The following is a 14,927-nucleotide window of genomic DNA, read 5'->3' on the forward strand; positions in this document are numbered from 1 at the left end:
AGCAACTCACCTAGTGCCATTCCGCTGCCTTCTCCCCATAACCATGCACATTCTTCCTTTTCAGATAACAGTCTAATTCCCTTTTGAATGTCTCAACAGAACCTGCCTCCACCACACTCTCAGGAAGTGCATTCCAAACCCTGCATAAAACATTTTCTCCCCATGTCTTCATTCACTAATTACTTTAATTCTGAGCCCTCTTGATCTCAATCCTTTCACAAGTGGGAACAGTTTCTCTCTATCTACTCTGTCCAAAACTGCTCATGATTTTGAATACCTCTATCAAATCTCCTCTCAGTCTTCTTTTCTCTCAGAAAAACAGTCATCACTTCTCTAATCTATTTTCATAACTGAAATTCCTCATCCCTGAAACCAATCTCATGAATCTTTTCTGCACCCTCTCCAACACGTTTGTATACTTTCTATGGTGCAGCACCCAAAACTGGACGCAATACTCTATCTGAGACCAAAATATTGACTCTCCATGTTCTTCCTATAAAAATGTATCACTTCATATTTCTCTGCATTGAACTTCATCTACCACCGCTCCGCCCACTCCACCAACTTGTCTATGTCCTTTTGAAGTTCTACATTATCTTCCTCACAGTTCACAAATGTTGTATCATAACTTGATAGATCTTTAGTCAAACCTAAATGAACTTATTGTGTCAGAAGTCTCTAAGTATCATGAAAAATGATTTGAACAGGAAACAAAATGAATCAGAACAGTTTGTTGAATGCAGAATGGAAAACCAATACTGATGAACAGCTGGAACTTTGTTGTTAAAAGGGCAATTAAATTATTGAACTCTGATGCAATCTGGAGAACCAAAAGGTTGAGAGGTGTGATATGGAAGAGGCAGATCCAGGCTTTAAAAGTATATAAGGAAAATTTGAAGCAACAGATTGAGGATCTAACGAGTAAATGGAAAGAATATAAGGAGCAGTCAGTAACTGTGGAAGAAAGATTCTGAAATGAACTGAATGCCCCTATGAAGTTCTCTAAGGGTTCTGCAGATGACTCTGAAACAAAGGTAACTGAACTGACCAGAGCAGTTACTGAGCTGAATGAAAAGATTCCTAAGCTTAGAAAAGATTTGGAAGTTAAGAGAGTAAACAAATATTTGAGTGAAATTGTGAAAGAAGTAGAGATGAAGGTTCCATTTTCGAAATGTCACTGAGAAGAATTTGAAGATGTGCAGAAGACTGTGGAACACCTCTTGGATGAGTTAGAAAATATCTTGCACAAAGAGAGGAAAACTCCCTCGGTGCAGGTTTATTTATTTGGTGTTGATCAAATGTCATGTCCCTAAGACATGAAAGAGATCATAAACTGTTTAAATCAAACCTTACCCTTTTGCGTATTTAAAAAGTAGACCTTGCTGAAGCAAAAGTTGGCTGCTACAGGTCACATGAATCACAAGTTAGCTATAGTTTCTGAAAATTTCCAATAGCAGTTACAGCAAAAAAGCTTAATCCTCCTTGTGGAATCTCACACCTCTCATTGTGAGCTCACATTACAATCAATGAAACCAGGAATCAGCAGACGATCTTTCTCCCCAGCCTGGTCCTATAACAAAGGGAGAGCCATTGAAACTTGTTATACCTGCAGAGGTGCTAAAAGTCACCATCTATCTCTGAAGGTGAACAATGCATTTTGACCAGAGACATAGAAATTGCTTGTTAGTCTGCAACTGACTCATTAATGGACAACGTCACATGACATCAGTTTCTGGCCTGTGGAAAATTTTAATATTACATTTCTAGACTCACAAAGCAGTCTACTGTTTAAACTCTAGCCCACATACATCAAAGCAGGACTCCAGGGTGATCATCAGCCTGCATCAAAAGCTTCCTTGGAGCCAGTTTCTCTGGGAGATTCCTGCCATCATTTGCCGAGCAGACCAAGTCTCTGTATACCAACCTTGTTTTATTGCATCACCACCAACTTTAAAGGAATTCTGCAAATCCTGCTTCAGCTAGCTGAACCTGCCTAAACTGTAGCCCCTCCTGAAGCAACCCTCACTGGACTCTGACTTATTGGGCTCTGGAAATTTGTTGTTAGTGTTTTGCTTACAGTGGGTGGTGGTTTGATTATTCTTCAATGGTAGCAGAGATTTGGAATGGTGTTCAGGGGCAAAACAGAGATGATATGTCTTGAGGAGTCACAAGGTCAGACCACTCAGCAGCTCCCACAGCTATCTTGCAGTCTCCTTCACTCTACAGTAAGGTCTAGCTATTATTTATAAATGGCTCCAGCACCTGCCCTCACATCACCCGATGACATGGGCCTTCCCGCCCATCCCCTGACACCTGATTCAATGGGCCCCATGCCTCCATCTTCTAACTGGGCGTCTGCCCTGTAAATGCACTCAGCTGGCTACTTCCACCCCAAATGCCCACGCTGCCCACTTCTGGGTCCTTTTCGAGGACCCATGCCACTGACATTTAGTTCTGCCCACTATCTCTGTATCTACTCTATCAAAACATTTCATAGTTTTAACACACCTCTATTCTGTCACCCCTTGGTATTATCTTTTCAAGAGAAAGGAGACGCAATCAGTTTGTCCCTTCCTGATATAATCTCACAGTATTACCCTTTTAGATCTTTTTTTGCACGGTCTCCGCTGCCTCTCTATCCTTTATATAAAATGACAGCAAGAACTGCACAAAATACTCCAAGTGCGATTGAACCAAGATTTGAAGCAAGTTTAACATAACAGCTGAACATGTTCCATCTTACTTCTGTGAAAGTCAAAAGTATTTGTTTACATATGTTAAAACATTAAGGTGTAAATACGTGAAGGTTCAAGGTCAACCCTTCACTCTTCATCCTTTCTTCCAATACAAAAAAAATGACAGTGCTTAAATATTGACAGACCTAAAAAGCTAATTAGGAAGTCACTTATCTGAATGATCATTGTCAGTTCCATCTGTGACTGTGAAAATTATAGGTGGAATTATATAGGGAATTGCATGTATGATGGGAACTTTTTTTTCAAAGGTGAAAATAATTGTAGCAGAATGTGATGAGAAATGTCATTGAAAAGATCAGGCATGCAACTGTATACCAGCTCCAGTTTCCAGATTCAATAATTCCCTTTCACCATATTCAACTCATGCAGTAATAATAAACCAGCAAACAAGGCTCTAGATGGCTTGTGCAGATTTCTATGAGCTGTTACACATTTCAATTCTTTCCACAATTTATTCTGCTAATTTTGGTGTTGCACTATTCCAAAGAGTTGGTCATTTTCCTGCTGCATCTTATTTGTCCAAAGGAATCATATTCAAGTATTACCTGCTCCATTGAGATGCTTTTGTAAATTACAGTTTGATTCCATTCTGGGTTGTTGCTCTTCTGCACATGCTTAGTTCTGCGCTTGTTCTCTACACTGTTATAAGACACAATGCATTATTAAATCAATCAGAGGCTATGAATTGGATATATTTTATTTAAAGACAAAAGTGGTCATGGAAATAAGATATACATGTCTGCAATTTCAGTTTTTTTGAGAAAATCTGAGAGCAGTTTATTTCTTAGATTTTGCTTACCCAAAATTTCAAAGTAGGCACTTATTTTACTTAAAGAGCAACCCTAAATAAAATGGATGAGATAAAAGGCTTTTTACACTATTGCTAGTGTTTAAATCCCTATCGCTTGTGTTTAAGTCCTAGTATGGCACCATAGGTATTTTCCTACATTTAAGGTGACATGGATAGAAGTTGTTATTGTAGTGGGCACTGCCATGTGAAACTTGGTTGAAGCACAGTATAACATGCCTGTGCATTTACCCCCTACTATACAAATATAAATTTGAGTTGCATGGAAAATATGCAATTGCCTTAATGGGCAACATGACCTTACACATAGGCAATTCTGTTTAAGTTCCACGTAAGAGATATGATTCCTTTCTGTACAGAACTCGGGTTGATTAGGATGTATTAAGTTAGTTTCTGTGTAAAGCTTGCTCACGGAACAGCGGATTTTCAATTGTTAAGTTATTTTGTTTCTCTTTAGGCTTACGTAATAAGAATATGTATAAGAATCCCTCAGTTCAAACACTTTGCACTGCTTATAGCTTGCAAAAGCTTTCAACTAAATATTGCAGATAAAATTCCTGTCTGTTATTATGTTATGACAATTAAATTAAAATACCAATGCAGATATACTGTGGCTTAAATGGAACCAATTGGTTTAGTACATTGCTGTCCTAAGGCTGTACATTTTGGGTGACAGAACATATATGTCTGATCATCAGAGACAAGGTGCTGGTAACATTTTCCCAGAAGCAGTTTGTGAAATTAAAGGGTAATTTAATCATGTTGCCCATGTGAGCCCTTTAGCACCTGGCTTAGTAAAAATCTCTCACTCTGTAAGTGAAGGCCTTGTATATCAATGTTTTGGATGGGAAAGTGATGCATGGTAATCACTGTACACAGCCTCAGCAAATCTTGTTTTAGTCTCTTCCATCTCTCACAAAGATCATCGATATGAAAGGAACAGGCTTGAATTTTGCTTAACCAATGAGAATGCAACCATACATCTGGTGCCATCTATATATGGAATAGAATGAGATCTCTACTGACATTTTTCACTTCAAACATCCATCCAGAAATAGTAACATGTATTGTACTTGTCTTGGAATTATTTTAAAATTTACTGTTCAATCACTTAATAAATAATTTCTCGATTTAAAATTCTGCAATGATTAACCCAAGTTATTTCGATTTTCCTTAAGCATTTCTGTTAAAAACTGAGAATGCAGAGAGCTCAATATTTTAGTACCAAATAAATTCTTACCCTTGCCAAAAATATTACTGTTTCAAAGTATATCTGCTGAAAGATTGATGAACGCAAACTGTTAGCATCAATATCCAAGTTCTTGGCCTGCATTCATTTCCAACCTCGTTAATTAATGCTTTGGTAATTCGATCTCTGCTAAAATATTTATTAGAATTTGATTTCACATTTGTAACAAATAAGTTTAAACCCATGTAATATTATATTGATATTTGCATTTCCTTCTATTCTCTACACTAAGAATCAGTGACCACTTTACACCATCTGGACCTACAAGATGTGTGACAGTGGCTTGAATTTTACCCATGAGAGCTAACTGGAACGAGGAAAATAGGTGAGTTGACAACCACGTCATCAGTGATCGAGAGAGCATCTGTTCATAAGAAATAGGAGTTGGAGTAGGCATTTGGCCCCTCGAGCCTGCTCCACCATTCAATAAGATCATGGCTGATCGGATTGTGGCCTCGACTTCACTTTCCTGCCTGTCCTCAAGAAGCCTTGACTACTTGTAGATCAAAAATCTGTACAAGTCAGCCTTGAATACATTCAATGACCCAGCCAATCTTTGAAATTTGGCTAGAATACAGTCAGTGCATTCATCAAAGTAATTAATATGAATTGTAAATAGTTGAGGCCCTAGTGCGGAACCCTGGGGCACTCCACTAGTTACAGTTTGCCAAGTTGAAAATGACCCATTTATTCTGACTCGCTGTGTCCTGTTAGTTACCTAATCTACTATTCATGCTGATATATCACCCCCAACAGCATGAGCTCTTATCTTGTATAGTAATCTTTTATGTGACACCTTATCGAATGCCTTTTGGAAATGCAAATACACTACATCTACTGGTTCCCCTTTGTGAACCCTGCTTGTTACATCCTCTAGGAACTCAAATAATCTTTTCCAAAAAGGATTTCCTGTTCACAAAACCATGTTGACTCTGCTTTGCCCTGCTAACACTTTCGTAATAATTGTTTCCAGCATTTTCCCAATAACAGCTAATGGACAAACTGGCCTATAGTTTCCTCTGTTCTGTCTCCCTCCTTTCTTGAACAGTGGTGTTACATTTGGGGTTTTCTAATCCACTGGGACCTTTCCAGAATCTGGGGAATTTTGGAAGATTACAACCAATGTGTCCACTATCTCTGCAGCCACCTCTGTTAAGGTCTCTTGTGTGTCTCTCTCTCTGCCGTCTTTAATGATCTCTCATCTCTCTTTCTCCGCGCTCTTTAATGGCCTCTCGCCTCGCTCTCCACACTCTTTAATGGTTTCTCCTCTCTCCACGCTCTATAATGGACTCTCATCTCTCTCTCCGTGCTCTATAATGCTTTCTCATCTCTCTCTCTGTGGTCTTTAATGGGGTCTCGTTTCTCTCTCTCCATGCTCTTTAATGGACTCTTGTCTCTCGTCTCTTTCTCTGCACTCTTTAATGCTCTCTCATCTCTCTCTCCACACTCTTTAATGGTCTCTCGTCTCTCTCTCTCTCCGCGCTCTTTAATGCACTCTCAACTCTCTCTCCAAACTCTTTAATGTCCTGTCATCTCTCTCTCTCTCTCCATGCCCTTTAACCCTCTGTCAATTCTCTCTCTATGCTCTGAATGCTCTCTCGTCTCTCTCCCTGCTCTTTTATGCTCTCTCGTCACTCTCTCTATGCTCTTTAATGGACATTAGTCTCTCTCTCCACATCTTTAATGGACTCTCGTCTTTCTCGCTGCACTTGTCAGTGAAATTTCGTCTCTCTCTCCACGTTCTTTAATAGACTCTTGTCTCTCACTCCGTGATCTTTAATGCTCTCTCGTCACTCTCTCTATGCTCTTTAATGGACATTAATCTCTCTCTCCATGTTTTTAATGGACTCTCGTCTCTCCCTCTCTCTCCACGTTTTTAATGGATTCTTGCCTCTCACACTGCGCTCGTTAATGAAATTTCGTCTCTCTCTCCACGCTACTTAATATACTTTCATCTCTCCCTCCGCGCTCTTTAATGCTCTCTCGTCTCCCTCTCCGCACTCTTTAATGGTCTTTCATCTCTCTCTCCGCACTCTAATGCTCTCTTGTCTTTCTCTCTGCACTCTTTAATGGACTCTTGTCTCTCTCGCTGAGCTTGTTAATGAAATTTTGTCTCCCTCTCCGCGCTCTTTAATGGTGTCTCATTTCCGTCTCTGCACTCTTTAATGGACTCTTGTCTCTCTCTCTCCATGCTCTTTAATGGACTCTCATCTCTTTCTCTGCGCTCTTTCATGCTCTCTTGTCTCCCTCTCCGCGCTCTTTAATGGTGTTTCATCTCTCTCTCCGCGCTCTTTAATGCTCTCTTGTTTCTGTCTCTGCACTCTTTAATAGACTCTCATCTCTTTCTGTGCTCGTTAATGAAATTTTGTCTCTCTCTCCATGCTCTTTAATGCTCTCTCGTCTCTTTCTCCATGCTCTTTAATGGGCTCTCATCTCTCGTCTCCCTCTCCGTGCTCTTTAATGGTCTTTCGTCTCTCTTTCTGCGCTCTTTAATACTCTATCATCTCTCTCTGTGCTTTTTAATGGACTCTAGTCTCTTGCTACGCTCGTTAATGAAATTTTGTCTCTCTCTCCACACTCTTTAATGTCCTCTCGTCTGTCTCTCCGTGCTCCTTAATGGCCTCTTGTCTCTCCCTCCGCGATCTTTAATGAACTTTCGCCTCTTTCTCCGCGCTCTTTAATGGACCCTCGTCTCTCTCTCTCTGCACTCTTTAATGGACTTTCGCCTCTCTCTCTGAGCTCTTTAATGGAATCTCCTTTCATTCTCCACATTCTTTAATGGACTTTGATCTCTCTCTCTATGGTCTTTAATGCTCTTTCGTCTCTCTCCGCAAGCTTTAATGCTCTCTCATCTCTCTTTCCATGCTCTTTAATGCTCTCTTGTCCCTCTCTCCACGCTCTTTAATGCCTTCTCGTGTCTCTCTCTCTCCGCGCTCTTTAATGGATTTTTATCTCCCTCTCCAAACTCTTTAATGAACTCTCACCTCTTTCTTCTCACTCTTTAATGGACTCTGGTCTCTCTCTCTCCATGTGCTTTAATGCAATCTCGTCTCTCTCCCTCCGCACTCTTTAATGGTTCCTCGTCTCTCTCTCTGCACTCTTTAATGCTCTCTCATTTCTCTCTCCAATCTCATTAATGTGCTCGTCTCTCTCTCTCCATGCTTTTTAATGGACTCTTTTCTCTCTCGCCATGCTCTTTAATAGTCTCGTGTCTCTCTCGCTCTCTCCGTGCTCTTTAATGGTCTTTCATCTCTCCCTCCGCATTCTTTAATGTCCTCTCGTCTGTCTCTCCACGCTCTATAATGAACTTTCGTCTCTCTCTCCACGCTCTTTAATGGACTCTCACCTTCCTCTCTGTGCTCCTTAATTGAGTCTCATCTCTCTCTCCGTACTCTTTAATGGACTTTCGTCTCTCTCACTGCTCTTTAACGGACTCTTGTCTCTCTCTCTCTCTATGCTCTTTAATGCTCTCTCATCTCTCTCTCCAGGTTTTTTAATGGGCTATCGTCTCTCTCTCCGCATGCTTTAATGGACTCTCGTCTCATTCTCCACGTTCTTTAATGGACTTTGATCTCTCTCTCTCTCTGTGCTCTTAATGGTCTTTCATTTCCCTCTCCGTGTGCTTTAATGGCCTTTCGTCTCTCTCTCTCCATGCTCTTTAATGGGCTCTTGTCTCTCTCTCTCTGCACGCTTTAATGGTCTCTCATCTTTGTCTCTGCGCTATTTAATAGACTTTCATCTCTCTCTCTCTCCACACTCTTAAATGGACTTTTGTCTCACTCTCCATGCTCTTTAATGGTCCCTCGTCTCTCCCTCTTCGCACTCTTTAATGGATTCTCACCTCTCTCTTTCTCTCCATGCTCTTTAATGGACTCTCATCTCTCTCTCCGCAGTCTTTATTGATCTTTCTTCTCTCTCTCTCCGTACTGTTTAATGGATCCTCGTCTCTCTCTCTGTGCTCTTTAATTGTCTTTTGTAACTCTCTCTGTGCTCTTTAATGGCTTCCCATCTCTCTCTCCGCGCTCTGTCATGGTCTTTCGTCTGTCTCTCCTCATTCTTTAACGGACTCTCATCTCCCTCTCTCCGTGCCCTTTAATGGCCTCTCGTCTCTCTTTCTGCGCTCATAGTCATAGTCATCGAGTCATAGTCCTAGAGGTCTACAGCACAGAAAAAGGCCCTTCGGCCCATCGAGTCTGCAACGGTGAAACAAGTACCTAACTATTCTAATCCCATTTTCCAGCACTAGGCCCATAGCCTTGTATGCCATGGCATCGCAAGTGCACATCCAAATACTTCTTAAATGTTATGGGGGTTTCTGCCTCTACCGCCCTTTCAGGCAGTGAGTTCCAGATTCCCACCACCCTCTGGGTGAAAAAATTCTTCCTCACATCCCCTCTAAACCTCCTTCCCCTTACCTTAAATCTATGCCACCTGGTTATTGATCCCTCCACCAAGGGGAAAAGCTCCTTCCTGTCTACCCTATCTATGCCCCTCATAATTTTATACACATCAATCATGTCTCCCCTCAATCTCCTCTGCTCCAGGGAAAATAACCCCAGTCTAACCAATCTCTTCTCATAACTAAAACTCTCCAGTCCAGGCAACATCCTGGTAAATTTCCTCTGCACTCTCTCTAGTGCAATCACATCCTTCCTATAATGCGGATTCCAGAACTGCACGCAATACTCTAGCTGTGGCCTAACCAGCATTTTATACAGTTCCAGTATAACCTTCCTGCTCTTATATTCTATGCTTGGCTAATAAAGTCAAGTATCGCATATGCCTTCTTAACCACCTTATCTACCTGTCCCGCTACCTTAAGGGACCGGTGGACATGTACACCAAGGTCCCTCTCAGCCTCCGTACTTCCCAGGGTCGTCCCATTCATCGTGTATTCCCGTGCCTTGTTTGTCCTGCCCAAGCGCATCACCTCACACTTATCCGGATTAAATTCCATTTGCCACTGATCAGCCCATCTGACCAGCCCGTCTATATCCTCCTGTAATCTAACGCTATCCTCCTCACTATTTACCACCCCACCAATTTTCGTGTCTTCCACGAACTTACTGATCAGCCCTCCTATATTCAAGTTTAAATTGTTTATATACACCACAAACAGCAATGGACCCAACACCAATCTCTGTGGAACTCCACTGGACACAGGCATCCTGTCACAAAAAGACCTCTCGACCATCACCCTCTGCTTCCAGCTACTCAGCCAATTCTGGAGCCAATTTGCCAAATTGCCCTGGATCCCATGGGCTCTTACTTTCACAGAATCACAGAATCACACAGTGCAGAAGATGCCCTTCAGCCCATCGAGTCTGCACCGACACGTGAGAAACACCTGGCCTACCTACCTAATCCCATTTACCAGCACTTGGCCCATAGCCTTGAATGTTATGACATGCCAAGTGCTCATCTGGGTACTTTTTAAAGGATGTGAGGCAACCCGCCTCCACCACCCTCCCAGGAAGCGCATTCCAGACTGTCACCACCCTCTGGGTAAAAAAGTTTTTCCTCACATTCCCCCTAAACATCCTGCCCCTCACCTTGAACTTGTGTCCCCTCATGACTGACCCTTCAACTGAGGGGAACAAAGGCTGTTCCCTATCCACCCTGTCCATGCCCCTTATAATCTTGTACACCTCGATCAGGTTGCCCCTCAGTCTTCTCTGCTCCAACGAAAACCACCCAAGTCTATCCAACCTCTCTTCATAACTTAAATATTTAATCCCAGGCAACATCCTGGTGAATCTCCTCTGCACTCCCTCCAGTGCAATCACATCCTTCCTATAATGTGTTGACCAGAACTGCAGACAGTACTCCAGCTGTGGCCTCATCAAGATTCTATACAACTCCAACATGACCTCCCTACTTTTGTAATCTGTGCCTCGATTATAAAGGCAAGTGTCCCAAATGCCTTTTTCACCACCCCACTAACATGCCCCTCCGCCTTCAGAGATCTATGGACACACATGCCAAGGTCCCTTTGTTCCTCAGAACTTCCTAGTGTCATGCCGTTCATTGAACACTTTTTTCCTTCCAAAGTGTATCACCTCACACTTTTTAGGGTTAAATTCCATCTGCCACTTATCTGCCATTTGACCATCCCGTCTATATCTTCCTGTAGCCCAAGACACTCAACCTCACTGTTAACCACCCGGCCAATCTTTGTCTCATCCGCAAACTTACTAATCCTACCCTCCACATAGTCATCTATGTCGTTTATATAAATGACGAATAATAGGGGACCCAGTACAGATCCCTGTGGTATGCCACTGAACACTGGCTTCCAGTCACTAAAGCATCCTTCTGTCTTCACCCTCTGTCTCCTACAACTAAGCCAATTCTGAATCTACCTTATCAAATTACCCTGTATCCCATGTGCATTTGCCTTCTTTAGAAGTCTCCCATGTGGGAAATTGTCAAAGGCTTTGCTGAAATCCATATAAACTATGTCAACTGCACTACCCTCATCTACACACCTGGTCACCTCCTCAAAAAATTCAATCAAATTTTTTAGGCATGACCTCCCTCTGACAAAGCCATGCTGACTATCCCTGATCAAACCTTGCCTCTCCTAGTGTTGATATATTCTCTCCTTCAGAATTTTCTCCAATAGTTTCCCTACTACTGACGTGAGGCTCACTGGTCTGTAGTTCCCTGGCTTATCTCTACAACCCTTGTGGGACCTCATCAAAAGCCTTGCTGAAGCCCAAGTAGACTACGTCAAATGCATTGCCCTCATCTACACACAAAGTCACCTCTTTGAAAAATTCAATCAAATTGGTCAAACATGACCTCCCCTAAACATAACCATACAGACTGTCCTTGATTAATCCCTGCTTCTCCAAGTGTTGATTAATTCTGTCCCTCAGAATTTCTTCCAATAGTTTCCCCACCACTGAAGTTAGACTGACTGGCCTGTAGATCCATGGTTTATCTCTTCCTCCCTTCTTGAATAATGGTATCACATTGGCCGTCCTCCAGTCCTCTGGCACCTCTCCTGTGGCCAGAGAGGTATTGAAAATTATTGCCAGTGCCCCTGCTATCTCCTCCCTTGCCTCACTCAACAGCCTGGGATACATTTCATCCGGGCCTGGAGATTTATCTACTTTTAAGCCAGCCAGACCACTTAGAATCTCCTCCCTTTCTATGCTAATTTCTTTAATTATATCACAGCCCTTCTGCCTGATTTCCAGACCCACGTCGTCCCTCTCATTTGTGAACACTGACACAAAGTATTCATTTAGAACCCTACCTACATCTTCCGGCTCCACACACAAATTACCACCATGGCCTTAATGGGCTCGACTCTTTCCCTAGTTATCCTCTTACTCTTAATGTACTTGTAAAATAACTATGGTTTTTCCTTTATTTTACCTGCCAATGTTTTTTTTCATGCCCCCTTTTTGTTCTCCTAATTTCCTTTTTAAGTTCCCCCCTACACATTCTACACTCTTCTAGGGCTTCCACTGTTTTGAGCCCTCAGCATCTGCCATAAGCCCCCCTTTTTCTCTTTATCCAATCCTGTATATCCCTTGGCATCCAGGGTTCCCTGGATTTGTTGGTCCCACCCTTTATCTTTACTGGAATATGTTGGCCCTGTACTCTCCCTATTTCCCTCATGAATGAGTCCCACTGCTCTGATGCAGATTTAGCTAAAAGTAGCTGCTCCCAGTCCACTCTGGTCAAATCATATCTGATCTTATTAAAATCGGCCTTCCCCCAAATTATAACTCTGATTTCTGGCCCATCTTTGTCCTTTTCCATATCAAACTTGAATCTAACGGAGTTATGATCACTATCTGCAAAATGCTCCCCCACTGATACCTCTACCAAATGCCCAGCTTCATTTCCTAAAATTAAGCCCAGGACCGCCCCCTCCTTTGTAGGTCTTTCTATGTACTGGCTTAAAAAGCTCTCCTGGATGCATTTTAAGAATTCCATTCCCTCTAAACCTATCACACTATGACTAACCCAATTACTGTTGGGGAAGTTTCGCTTGCACATAAACAGGGGAGAGAGCTCATCCTGGATGAAACACAGCCAGAGTGAGTGTGGGTATTGGTAATTTGGTGCACAGTGGGAATTCAGTGCAGAGGGGAAGAGGTGCTCTTTGCATTTTTTCTTTGCTATGCAACATCTTAAATCTTCAGAGAGTGCTCTTGCCCTGCTGCAGCAGTAGAGGCTACAAGGGAGAGAAATGACTGGTGAGTAGTGAGTAAGGTCGGGTAAGTATTTACTACTTTTATCGCTTATAGTTTAAGGTCTTATTGTGGTTTATAGTTTGTATATTCTGTAGTAACGAGGATTAGGAAAGAAGGACCCTTGAGTAATTGATTTAAAAGGTATAATTTAAAGGGATAAGTCATGGCAGGAGAGCTCAAAGCTGTGGTGTGCTCCTCGTGCTCCATGTGGGAAGCCGGGAACATTTCCAGTGCCCAGGACCAGCATGTGTGCAGGAAGTGTGTCCAGCTGCAGCTCCTGGAAACTCAGGTTTCAGAGCTGGAACGGCGGCTGGGGACACTGTGGAGCTGTCTGAGAACATCGTGGATAGCACATTTAGAGAGGTGGTCACACCGCAGCTGAAGGGACTTGAGGAAGGAAGGGAATGGGTGACCACCAGGCAGTCCAAGAGAAACAGGCAGGTAGTTCAGGAGTCCCCTGGGTCCCGCTCGCAAATTGGTATTCCATTTTGGAGGCTGATGAGGGTGCTGGTTCCTCCAGGGAGTGCGGACAGAGCCAAGCTTCTGGCACCACAAGCAGCCTGTCTGTACCGGAGGGGAGGAAGAGCAATAGTAATGGGGGATTCTATAATCAGGGGAACAGATAGGTGCTACTGTGGCCGTCAACGTGACTCCAGGATGGTATGTTGCCTCCCTGGTGCCAGGGTCCGGGATGTCACTGAACGGCTGCAGGGCATCCTGAAGGGGGAGGGTGATAAGGCAGAGGTCATGGTACATGTTGTTACCAATGACATAGGTAGAAAGAGGGATGAGGTCTTGCATCAAGAATTTAGGGAGTTAGGCAGTAGACTAAAAAGCAAGACCTCTCGGGTTGTAATCCCTGGATTACTCCCAGTGCCACATGCTAGCGAGCTCAGAAATAGGAGAATAGCACAGATGAATACGTGGCTGAAGAGTTGGTGCAGGAGGGAGGGTTTTAGATTCCTGGATCACTGGGACCGTTTCTGGGGAAAGTGGGACCTGTAGAAGTGGGATGGTCTACATCTGAACCAGAGCGGGACTAACATCCTTGCGGGTGGGTTTGCTAGTGCTGTTGGGAGGAGTTTAAACTAATTCGGCAGTGGGAGGGGACACAGAATGTTAGCAGAATAGGGACACATCATAATACAGTAAAACAATCAAGTCAGAGGGAGTACAGCTGTATTAAGTTTCAAGGGAGTAAGGCAAGGCTGGATGGCCTCTACTTTAATGCCAGGAGTATTACAGGTAAAACGGATGAGTTAAGGGTGAGGATTGACACGTGGAATTGTGATATAGTAGCCATCACTGAGGCGTGGTTGAGGGAAGGGCAGGATTGGCAGCTCAACATTCCAGGATATAGAATCTTCAGGCAAGACAGGGGAGGGGGTAAAAGAGGAGGAGGCGTTGCATTGTTAGTTAAGGAGTCAGTTACTGCAGTAAGGAGAGATGATATCTTGGAGGGGGCATCCTTGGCCTGCTGCAATGTTCCAGTGAAGCTCAATGCAAACTGGAGGAACAGCACCTCATCTTCCGACTAGGCACTTTACAGCCTTCCGGACTGAATATTGAGTTCAACAACTTTAGATCATGAACTCTCTCCTCCATCCCCACCCCCTTTCCAATCCCCCTTTTTTTCCAATAATTTATATAGATTTTTCTTTTCCCACCTATTTCCATTATTTTTAAATGTATTTCCATCCATTGTTTTATCTCTGCCTTTTAGCCTATTTCAATCCCTTCCCCCCACCCCACCCCCACTAGGGCTATCTGTCCCTTGCTCGTCCTGCTTTCTGCCCTTAGAGTCACCTATTATCACATTCCTTAGATAATATCACCACCTTTAACACCTCTTTGTCCTTTTGTCTATGACATCTTTTGGCTATCTCCACCTATCACTGGCC

General features: G+C 42.9%; 1 protein-coding gene across 1 annotated transcript in view; it reads right to left on the bottom strand.

Annotated features, from left to right (window-relative positions):
* pcloa (piccolo presynaptic cytomatrix protein a) overlaps positions 1-14,927 on the bottom strand; it is a 755,467-nt gene that overhangs the window by 153,834 nt on the left and 586,706 nt on the right. Inside the window, exon 17 of the mRNA XM_078553074.1 lies at positions 3,302-3,395. Within this exon, the coding sequence (XP_078409200.1) occupies positions 3,302-3,395 (94 nt within the window). The remainder of the gene's footprint in view (positions 1-3,301; positions 3,396-14,927) is intronic.

Source organism: Cetorhinus maximus, chromosome 12, assembly GCF_964194155.1.
Source record: "Cetorhinus maximus chromosome 12, sCetMax3.hap1.1, whole genome shotgun sequence".
NCBI lineage: Eukaryota > Metazoa > Chordata > Chondrichthyes > Lamniformes > Cetorhinidae > Cetorhinus > Cetorhinus maximus.